This window comes from Esox lucius, chromosome 8 (assembly GCF_011004845.1).
Source record: "Esox lucius isolate fEsoLuc1 chromosome 8, fEsoLuc1.pri, whole genome shotgun sequence".
Taxonomy (NCBI): Eukaryota; Metazoa; Chordata; class Actinopteri; order Esociformes; family Esocidae; genus Esox; species Esox lucius.
In genome coordinates this window covers 17811843-17823312 of record NC_047576.1, presented here as the reverse complement: position 1 = coordinate 17823312, position 11470 = coordinate 17811843, and the positions used below count along the sequence as shown (strand labels likewise).

Genomic DNA, 11470 nt, shown 5'->3' with positions numbered 1-11470 from the left:
TGAAGATAAGCGGTTTACTTTGTTGGAAAAGAAAAAGCTAGGGGAACAAGCTAGTCAACAGAATGTTTTGCTTTGATGTTCACACCTCAAGAGAGACATTTGTCTGGAGTTCTCAGTGGGTGTTTTCTAAAATATGTAACATAAATGAAAGCCAAGACCAAATGTCTGAATGTCCTCTTTAGAATCCCTAGTTTCGGAAACTTGTGGGTGGTTTTGGTTTTGCTCAAAATGATCAAAATACATAATATGTAAATTTGATTTTTTTAATACATTTATTTTGCTAGACAGTTCTTTATTTAGAAAGCTAGTCGTGTTATGACTGAAGTATTACAATAAATTGTGTTGTACATGGTTAGGGAATGTTATTTTTGTTATTCTTTCAAAATTTGGCCAAGAAGAGTGAATGTCTCTGAGTGAGTGAGAGAGTGACAGATCGACCGACCGGCCCATGTTAAATAGCGTAGTGGTTAGAAACGTGGCCCTGCAACCAAAAGGTCCTGCGTTTGAAACTTGTCACAGCAAATTATGCATTAGGATTTCTTCCTGATAGACAAAATCTTTACTGGCTACAACCTTCAGTAAGGCTAAAATAAAACGGTTCATGGTTATATTGCAACTATTTCTGTTCGATTTTTCGAAGACAACCTTCAGTAGCTGCGCTATAATAAGCCTAAAAACTGTTCATGGTAATATTGCGACTATTTCGGGTGGATTTTCCAAGTATGCATCCGTGCATGCTTTTTGGGTCAGGATAGACAAAACCTTTGCTGGCTACAACCTTCAGTAGCTACGTTATAGTAGGCCTAAAATCAAACTGTTCATATTGTGACTATTTCGGGTGGATTTTCCAAGTATGCATCCGTGCATGCTTTTTGGGTCAGGATAGACAAAACCTTTGCTGGCTACAACCTTCAGTAGCTACGTTATAGTAGGCCTAAAATCAAACTGTTCATATTGTGACTATTTTGGGTGAATTTTCCAAGTATGCATCCATGCATACGTTTTGGGGTAATATAGGCTAGGTCAAAACGCCTTGGGCACTAAAAGAGGGTTTCTATGGTTCTCTAGTCTTTTCACGTGAGCGTCACCTACATTGACAGTTATTGTATCAATGTCATTCACAAATGAAAGACAAACAAACGTTTTTGTGCCATGAAATAGCTTTGGCTCTGTTAAGTAAATATTCAGTACTCACTAAAAATTGCATTCTTATGACTATTCCAAGTAGCAAGTGAGATACTAGTAATCCTAGGACTGGCTAATAAGCTGTTAAAACGGCCAGTGGGAAAAGCCATACAGTTCATAGATGCTATTTGTGGTGGAGGTAAACTTAATAAGAAACGTTAGTCTTTTAACACAATGCTTAATGGTGTCTAACTAAATATTCAAACTTGGTGTGATGTTAATGCGTGGCAAAAGTATCTAATGTCAAGATGCTATGCTGACACTGGGTAAATGTTTAGCACTGTGGCATAATGGTTAAAGATGCAGCCACTCATGTGGGAGACCTGGGTTTGAATCAAGTGAGAGCAACAACATTTTTCACTTTTAATTGCGGGCCAGCTGAACTAGGCTTGCCTGGTTCCTTTTCTGGTTTATTTATGCGTATATTAATGTGTGGGAACAACAAGGGTTTCTTTTGTAAAGAACTCTACTCCAAATAGCTTAGAATGTTATTAAGGGAGGAGGTTGTGTGTGTTGCGGAGCAGAGGATTAATGGTTTATGGCCTGTGTGGGCAGGAGAACTGTCAGAGGAGGGATACCATTCTGTTAGCAATAGTGTTGAAATCAGTTTCATGAGGTAGGTCTACTTTTTAATCTTTACACTGGTCATAACATTTTTGGGGGGTGTCAAGTGGAAATATATTTTACTCCATATTTTAACCAGGTTATTGTCAGTTTTTTATTTTTCCCCCTCAAAGATTTCAGTTTGTTTTTCAATTGAATTTTTCAGGCGGAAAAAGTTCTGGCATGATTTATCTTTGTCTCGTTCTTTTACATCACAAGAACCTGGCATTTTAACAGGGGCGTGTAGACTTTTTATCCACTGTAACCAGTGATCTAAAGTAGACATTTTACACATTACATTCAAAATGATATGAACCAGAAAGCAACAAAAAACAAGCTGTAGATGAAAACCAAAAGTCCAGTCCCCATGATTATCATTTATTCTCCTGTCCTTCTTTATGAAATGGGCAATGGCAGGTTCATATAGCTTCTTTTCATTTTAAATCTGAAATAAGTAATTTTTCGATTGAGATCAAAGCCAGGACTGACAGTCGGGCCATTGCCATCATTACATACTCACTGCAAAAAGCTAGCCAGCTAGCTAGGCTCAAGCATGAGAAAACAATATAAGGCTCTCTATTGGCTCTGAATTTGTGAAGTATACTTAGAGGGCCTTGAGGCTCCATACAATTTTCCCACCTATTACAAGATAATTTGTGATGGGTTGATTCTACTGTCATTCGAAAATGGTGCTCTAATTGAAGTCAATGTCAATGATGGTGGCTGGAGCCTTTTATTCAACGCTTGTGGGCCTAGCCAATGAGGGTTGACCACAACCCGATAATTTCTACCAAGAGACTACCAAAGAAAAATTCTGATTGGATATTTTTTTCTCTTGGATATTAAGCCTTCTTTTTCCAACATAAATTGAAGAAATTCAGAAGATCATTTAAATTAAGACAAAAAAAGATAAAATCAAAGAAAACAGAAGTTATAATAGAGAAATATATATAGACATTTGTATCTATCCTTAAGCCCTCTCTGAGGACATAGAGGGCCCTGACAGTTCCCCACTTCATAATTCCTGTTTATAATTACATTTCTGCCAACTTAGAAGCAAATACTGTACATTGTGAATTTCCTGTATGGTGGGATTTCAGTGTTAAAAATCGAAATATATCTATCTATCTCATCTTTCACAGAAATGATGCAGGCCTTGTATAAAAAAAATTTGGCTCGCAAAATAATAGTTTCTATTCCACTCACTGAATGATTAATTTGCGGTTCTACGGCGGAGATCTGCCGCCAACCGAGCGGATACAGGACTTTAGCCTAAACATACGGGTTCTTCAGAAGTAGAAATATTTCAACTCATTCTGCTACCAAAAAGTGTGACACTAGAGCCCAATCCCTTCGTACGTCTCCTGGCTCTCAAAGGGAGAGGGTTAACGTCACGCTATTTCTACAGTACAGGTACGCCCTAAAACCTGTCTTGAAAGCAAACATGCTAAAATGAGAAAGGAAATTCTTTATGTAAAAATGTCCTAAAATATCAGGGAAGCATCATTAGGTATAAGAACAGGTAGCAAAACCATTGAACAGGCCGGCTGTCAATTCAGACTATTCATGTTTTTTCCCTATTTGTTATGGAGAAATGTGCATTGCCAGCCCCATGGAGATAGGGATAAATACAATAAATAAATACAGGCATCACTTTCGATTGATGGAAGAATACATAGGATCATGTGTACCTGAAATACAAGCCTTTAGCCATATCTCTCCTCAACAGAAAAGTTACACATCCAAGTAGCGAACTAGCAATCAAATGTTATCTAGTTATCTAAGGTTATACTGGGGTTAAACTTTCGACTCCAGGAGTTAAGGCATTGGGCCACTATGAGCCTTTAGAAACTTTAATCTTTTATAGATTATACACGTATTTGGAACTCTACTGAAGTGATGCAACGCCATTATTAATGACCAATTTAATAATTAGATGTTTTGTTGATCGTGGAGAAAGCTGTATCAGGCGCTGCTCTAGAATCTCCCTGAATGTTCAGTGGAGATAAGATCTGGTGATCGAGACAGCCATATGGTTTATATGGTTAAGTGAATCAAACCACTCAGTGATCACGTACCCTGTGGAGGAGAGTATGCTGATCCAAGTATGGCGTACCCATAGCAGCTAAAAGCACAGCCTTCTTAGCCTGCCCAGAGTTTTCATAGATGACCCTAAGAGTGGTAATTACTTAGGAATCAAACCTCTGAAAGCAGCTGTGGTTACTCAAATATTTCCTTTATTTTGGTAGCAACCTGTAACTGGTCATTTAAAATGTAGGGATTATATTCTCTATATTTATATAATGTGTCTTCAGTGAAAGAAATCCAGTTATTCAATCCAACTTACAGAAATAAATAAATAGTGGTGGGTATTGGTTTTCTGTCTGGAGTGGTCCTTGGCTGGTAGTGGAGTGTTTTGTTTGTAAGCTGTCACACTACTGCCCAACCCACTCTGGAGAAAAACAGTGGCAGAAGCATCACATCTGCTCGGCTGCTGTGAACACTGATCCCTCTGCTAGTAAAGACTACAGCAGATTGCAGTTTGGCACAGTCAAATCTTTCCTTAATCCCTGCACTGTTAACTAATTGTCAACTGCTTTGTGAAATATGGGTAAATATGCTTTGTGGTCAGACAAGACAGAGAGCAGTATTAAAGAACTCATAAATACAGGAGTACATACTTTGCGTCATGGAAAATGAACTGATAATGACTCGGATATATTGTTGAGTTCGTAATAATTCATCATGACTTGAGTCCTTGAGCTAAAGCAGTGCTAGACATCTGAAATACATAGAATACAAATCATGTAAAAATAACTGATAATAATACACCCACTATCCAGACCAGTATCATAGCTATTGTCCTTTTCTAAATATAATCTTACAAAAAAGACAGCAGTTTTGAAACTGCAGTCACTGCTGTATTTTGGACACCGAAATTGCAAAAATTGCAGTATACGGCAGTGTAACTGCAGTTCTACTGCAACATTTTTTAATTTTGTATGTAGTATTTGCGGAATAATGTAGTAATACAGCAGTCTTACATCAGTTATACTGCAGTGAACTGCAGTTATTCAGCGCTCTGATTGAAATATTTTCACAAAGGGTAAGTATTATCGATTTGATTGTGTTTTAGCTATTCCTGTTGTGTTACAAAAAGCAAAGTCTAGCAGAGCAAGCATGTTTGCATAGAACGCCACAAAACAAGCTGATTTTATTCAGCCATTGATTAGACAAGCCATGGGCATTAATGGATAGCCTTTAATAGTGCTGCCTTACAAAGATAAACAGCGACAAAGACAGTTAGGATAATTTACACAGCACTTACAGCACTAGTATACAAATAAATCTGTGAAATTCCTGCACTGTTGCTTTTGCAAAGATGACAAACACAAGCACAAATGCCATTATCATCGATCTGAGGCTTTTATTACAAATGTCCTGAAGGCAACAATTCTATGTTCTTTCTGAAGGAGAGGAATAAATTAACATGTAAATAGATATTTGGTTCAGACTAAACTTAATCTTAGACATCAAGACAGGTTTTTTTTATCTGCAAATTATGGTTTCTTTTAACAGTCAGCAATGGCTGCCCTGACAGAGTGGAGCTTTAAAAGAGCTTAGGTCACAGGGAGGCCTTTCAATGACAACTCCAAGGTTGTTCTTCTGTTTCAAGTGAAATTAGGATATTTTCACTGGGTCATCATAGCAGAAATGTGATTGTTCCCATATAATTAAAGAAAAGGACGGTTGTCAACATGACACTGGCTTCTGGTAAGGTGTTGTTTTTTAGAACGTTCTGATGAGAGGTAGACACGCGAGTGTCTGTGGAGCAGCTTTGATCACTATCGCCTTGAGTAGCAGCAGACGGCAACGCTTGTTTATAATGCACTAAACACTCGGCTTTGCAACAGAGACTTATCGAGTCCTCTCCAAGATATTAGAGGGATGTATTTCAACAGCGGAGCTGGGATTCTGCTTACTGTTGAATTCCAAGCAATACTGTTCTGGGGACTAGCAAGCGGATTGCATTAAGCGTTGGCCCGAACAACGACATGCCATTGCTTTTAGCCCCCAGACTGTGGAGAGGAAAGTGCTCCCGCTCATCCCTGTAACGAACCTTGGCCATCTGTCTCTAATGGTGTTAGAGAACCCGAGAGAAGCGACTTGTAAAAATGCATAAACGTTAAGTAAAGAAGGTTTGAGCAATATCGGCCGCGATTTGAAAGGAGGCAGTGTCAAGAGTGAAGAGCCCAGGGAAAATTTAGGACCATAATGGAAAGATAATGGGCTTAGTGTCACAGTTGTGCAGACATGCCCGGGGAGCATGCCGTCACCGACTCCTATCCCGTCCCAATCGGGATTTAGGAAATTACTGGAAGATGGGCGAAACAGCCTTTTGAAATATACAACGGCATAATTCCTGGTTGTGTATGGAATGCATAACAAGGAATGGGTCATAAATGCCTCTCTCTCCCACTTTCAGCTATACCACAAGAGAACAGACGGCCTGGACCGGGCCATCTCTCTGTTCTGTATGCAGGGGGGCTACGGCGGCTGAGTGATAGACAGCATCCACTTTTTTTTTTTGTGACTGTTATTTAATGCCACATGTTCAGGGAGATTTTGAGAGAAAGAGGGATTACAGCTTGTCCCCATTGTTCAAATATGCATTAGCTTCTTTATCAAGCTGTGGTTAAGAGCCGAGATTCCAGATTTAGTATTCTCATCTGTTATTAGGGAGGGGGTGCCAAAGAGACTTCTCTGATCAGACAGGCTTACAGGAAAACTAAAGCAGATTTAAAGGCCCATGTGTTGGCTATTTGGAGAATCTCCAAATAAATGTTAAGTGACATAATAAGGGATGGGTGAAAGAAGACAGAGGATTTAGTCAAATTAAGAGGCCTTGTCAGGTGTCAGGAAATGTGTGTGTGTGTGTGTGTGTGTAGCATATAGGATAGCCTAGTGGTTAGAGCAAAGAAAGGTAATACATAATGTTCCTGTAAGTCGTTCTGGATGGAAGTGTGTGCTAGAATATAAACAAATACATGGTTGTCACCATGACATAAAGCTGAAAAAGGTGTTACTTCCTTTTCTTTAATTTAGAAATCTAGTAAAATGTTCTTTGAGTTGTTAAGACAAGTATGAATTGCTAATAAGCATTCTTCTGAAGAAGACAACTTAATCTGTCCATAAGCTCTCCATTTATTCTTAGCCTAATTTTACTAGGTAAACTGACAAAGATCACATTCCTATTTACAGTAACGACCTGGGAGCAATTATCAATGCTTTGCTCCAGGACAGAATTTTTTTTTTTATCAACTGGCCGTTAAAATTTGTTTTTATCAGTTGTTGTTAAAATTTGTTGGTAAAATTCTCTCTTTGGGGAAGCAGGCAGGTAGGAAAATAGGACCAGCAAGCGAAAGATGGCTGGATTGAATCCCAGAGATCGCAAAGTGAACAATCTGTCATACTGTCCTTGAGCAAGACAGTCAACTCTTACTCCTTCTGTAAGTTGAATCTTCTAAATGTAAAATGTCAGAAGTACTGAAAGTGGTCAGAAAAAGTCAGAAAAACAGAATGAACCTCTTTTTGGTTGAATGTGTTTTTTTAATAGTAATGACAATGGACGCATTATTGGGGATGGAACACAGAAGATTAGGAAATGTTGGGTTGCAATGTCAAAGTGGGACGAACTTTACTGACGATGGAAAGATGCTGGGTCTGGGAGGGGCGGGGGGGTATGTCAAGCTGGGCTTAGCCCTTGGGGGCTGTGTACTGGCGCAGCAGTGAGGAGATGGCGCTGGATTCAGTGACCTCCTCGGGCAGAGAACCCTCCTGGTCCTTAATTGATGGATCCGCCCCGGCCTTCAGCAGAAGCTCGACTATCTCAGCGAACTCGCAGGCGGACGCTGCGGGACAGAAGGAGAAAGGAGGAGGAGGAGCAGGGTGAGCAATTGTTAATGTCCAGATTGGTGATATCCAATTCGCATTTAAGGCCTTGCCTTGTTGTGACAACTCCACTGCAGGTTCCAGAGAGTCCAGGAACCAGACACGTCTTTTGACGCACACTTCGTCAAGCAGGTGCACTTATCAGCCTGTTCGCTAAACTGGGAAGTATAAGCCTGGCCACATGTGCTGGAGCTGAGCGTATTCACTGGCCAACAACTACGATTGTCCTTGCAGGCACCTCACCTACCCAAAAGGAGTGGCTAGAGGATGAGGAGGCATGGCAACACATCTACATCAGGCAGCCCTCAAACCCCCAGCTGCAATGATGCAGTTAAACTGCAAGACACTGACCATTGCACCACTCAGGGGTACAAGAGATATCATTCTGAAGCTCTTCCATATTTGATTATCTTGGGAGGTAAGAAAATGTAGTATATACTAAATCTAAAGTTCTGAAAACTACAAGAAAATACACTCATCAGTATATTTTACAGAACCTGAATCACTCAAAAAGGACAGGATCACCTTCAAAAGGCTTCAAGGTCACTGGACGAGACGTGGCTCACATGGCTATGTTGAAACACAGTCGCTAAGCACAGCACTTCAGACTCATTGGCGTTTATATTCCATAAGTTTTAACCTGCGTGCAGAAGTCAATGAAAAGCTCGTATGGAGACCCACTGACATTGCCCTGAACCTGCGGTTGGCTGAAACATTCTATTTGTGCCCGATTGGCAATTTGTGTCCCACTAAAAGGACTTGCAGGCTAGGCTTAGATATGAGGGGAGGGCTTGCATTTTCTTAACCCAGTTAGTGAGTCGCTGATGCACCTAGATTCCCCTGTGCTTTGAGTGCTTTTCTCCGCCAGTGTCAATCGCTCTCTCCTCTTAAAGAGAGCCTCGTGCTCCACCGTGACGGGCTGATGTCAGCGGGAATGGCTGATTGACAGCAGGCCCTTTTAACCCCCAGTCCAGAGGTGGCTAGAGTGCCGCACATTCTTAACAAGGATGGGAAAAAGAGGGGCTTGGTTATGTCAAGTTCTTGATTTTTCTTCCTCTTTTAAAATGTATTTTCTTTTTTTTTCACCGTGTGGGGCCTTGGGCTGTAAACCCCCCCCCCCCCACCACCCACCCTCGGGAGTCATTGAGGAGGAGAACAATTTATGGTGTGCAGTAAACCCTCAATTAATCAACGGACAGCCACTGTGGCCCTGTGCAAAGAGAGGTGGGAATGAATTTTCATTCTCTGCTATTTGTCTCTTGGAGTTCATCGCTTATGTTTATTAGTCTTTTTTTTTTTTTTTTGATGTGCCATCCTCCTGTTCAATCCGGTTCCCTGGTGGGGGTTGGGTAGACTGCTTGGATGCCACCCGTGTGCCCATCTCCGCGCTGCAGCCCCCTAGCCCGGCCAGGGGCCAGATGGTGTCCCCGCATCCGCCAAGGGCTCAAAGGACATGGGGACCGCCCATGGGGGGGCGTCATGACAGTGTCCTGGGGAACACTGTTGATTTCCTTGGGGAGACCTGGTCATTATTACACCCCCCCCCCCCATACGCACGGTCTCTCACACACTCACACACACACGCACGACTGAGTAGACATACAAGCATATGAACGTGAGCCCATGTGCACACACACACACACACACACACACACACACACACATACACAGACACACACACACACACACACACACACAGACACAGACACACACACAGATATAGAAGGCACTGAAATACTGGCATACAGAGATGGAAAGAGGGAGGGATGAAAGCGACGCTGATGGATGAAAGGCATCTAAGATAACAACAGCAGTAACACGGGGGGGGGGGGTTCAGGGAAAAGACACATGCAGGCCAAGAGAGCAGATGAGAAAATGCTTCCCTGTCCCCACACAAACGTGAGCACCCACAAACACGCATAACCAGTCAAAAGTTCTGACACACTTACACGTAGAAGTGAACGGTGTGTCTAAACCCTTGACTGCCACTGTACATGCAATACACAGTGTAACTAAACACACGTATTCATCCAGAGACCGTGAGTCAAATATCGACTCTGGAAAAGTTCCGTTTATGACGTTTCCTTACCATAGTGTAGTGCTGTTTGGCCCTCGTCATCCTGTTCAAACGACGACAGAAAACATATGAAAACCAATTCAACAAAGTCTGACTTGCACACCAATAATTTTAGGGCATATTAAATCCTTGTAACAATGTTAACCATAACCTTATTGCTCTGTTTTTTTTTCCCCATAGAACAATGCAAAAAAAACAATCAGTTCTAAAGTTTCTGCTTGTGGGTTGCAAAGTTGAGAAAAAGACTATTAGCTCTAGACTAAATAAAAAAAAAATATTTCAACATAAATGAGGATTATGGGGAAAAGATTAAATATTGATCTCAACCACAGTGAACGATTAAACTTTTCAACTTGGGAGAGGCTCTCAGCCAGTGAAACCAATAGAATTAGCCCAGTAGGGACCCTAGGGTCCTTCTTGAAGCCTCTCTGATCCCTGCCTGCCACAGGTTAACCCACTGTGGCCAATGGGCCAGGCAGACCTCCGTGCTCAACAGGCTTTGAGGGAGCCTGACACGGTCAGGTTTGGGGGGGCGGGGGGCGGGCAAAGCATGGCCATCTCTTGTTATTGTCCGGGGGGTTGAGAGCGTGCTAAATGCATGACGCCATCACACAATAGCCTTGGTACAATGAAGCAATCTGCCCCGAGCACGACCACCGCTATCGAATAAATTGAAGTGATGTCTTTGATCTGTGACCGAAGCAGAGGGGCAGATAACAGTAATTTAAGACAGGGGTCAGCGTCAGTGTAAATCCGGGGGACAATGCATACGCGCAGATGTGAGGGAGGGGAGTGTGATGTGCGTGTAATTCTGACATATATATATATATATATGACACGTGTCATCAACGTCTGGGGATTCATCTCTTAATTACCACTCCCACGTGCCTGGTCACACTCGTGATGATAAACATTGAGATTGTTGTCAGCATCTAAAGGCAGGATGATATGAGACCAATCAGAATGCCGGCAATCAAAATAGATGTATCGAACTCAAACGTGAGGTATTCAGCTTTCTGTGACTTATAAGATGAACAATTAAAAGGTATAATCCCAATCAGATCAATTGTTCAATTCAACAGAGCAAACAGTCACTGAGAATATTTTTCCACTTCCAAGATGTTTTTCAAACCAATGCCACCAACTGCAAAGTTGAAGCAAACTCTTCATTGCGCAAAGTCCTTTGACCGATAAGATCAGCTTCCAATTTCTTTTGATCAGAGGACGTCCGGGATTGGTCAAAATGTCAGAATATGGCTGTCTGCATAAACTCAGCCAAGTGTTTCAGTTTTAATTTCCGTACTCTATTTATTAGCCATTGGTCCTGGCTATTAAGCAGTGAACACAGCCATTAGTGGAACCAAGCCAGTGTCAGATCAACAATGTTGAACCATCCCAAAGCACGTGGTCTCCCCGCGGATGGCTAAAGGGTCTGTCTAACGATCCCCGAGTGAGATCCTATTGTTGGCCCTGAGGAGCACCACTTCAGGGGCTGCTGATTCCATTAGAGAGTTCAATTCCCCCCGAGATGGATAGAATACTAATGCAAATGTCCTCAACAATAAATAGTCGGGTGGGACACAGTTTTCCTATAGTCTGCCCTTGTGGCAACGTTGAGTGTTTGTTAGACACAACGTGAGTGTTAAGTTAACT

The 11470-nt window shown here is 41.7% G+C and overlaps 1 protein-coding gene across 2 annotated transcripts in view; it reads right to left on the bottom strand.

The window, feature by feature from the left end:
- Positions 1 to 7377: 7377 nt before the first annotated feature.
- Positions 7378 to 11470, bottom strand: part of acbd6 (acyl-CoA binding domain containing 6) — a 33134-nt gene continuing 29041 nt past the window's right edge. The window contains exons 7-8 of one of the 2 annotated variants that reach the window (XM_010902384.5): positions 9830 to 9860; positions 7378 to 7700 (exon numbers count right to left, since the gene is read on the bottom strand). In XM_010902384.5, coding sequence (XP_010900686.2) covers positions 7546 to 7700; positions 9830 to 9860 — 186 coding nt within the window. In that variant the 3' untranslated portion in view covers positions 7378 to 7545. Of the gene's footprint in view, positions 7701 to 7793; positions 7984 to 9829; positions 9861 to 11470 lie in introns of those variants that run through there. The other variant, XM_020049263.2, reaches the window with a different exon arrangement.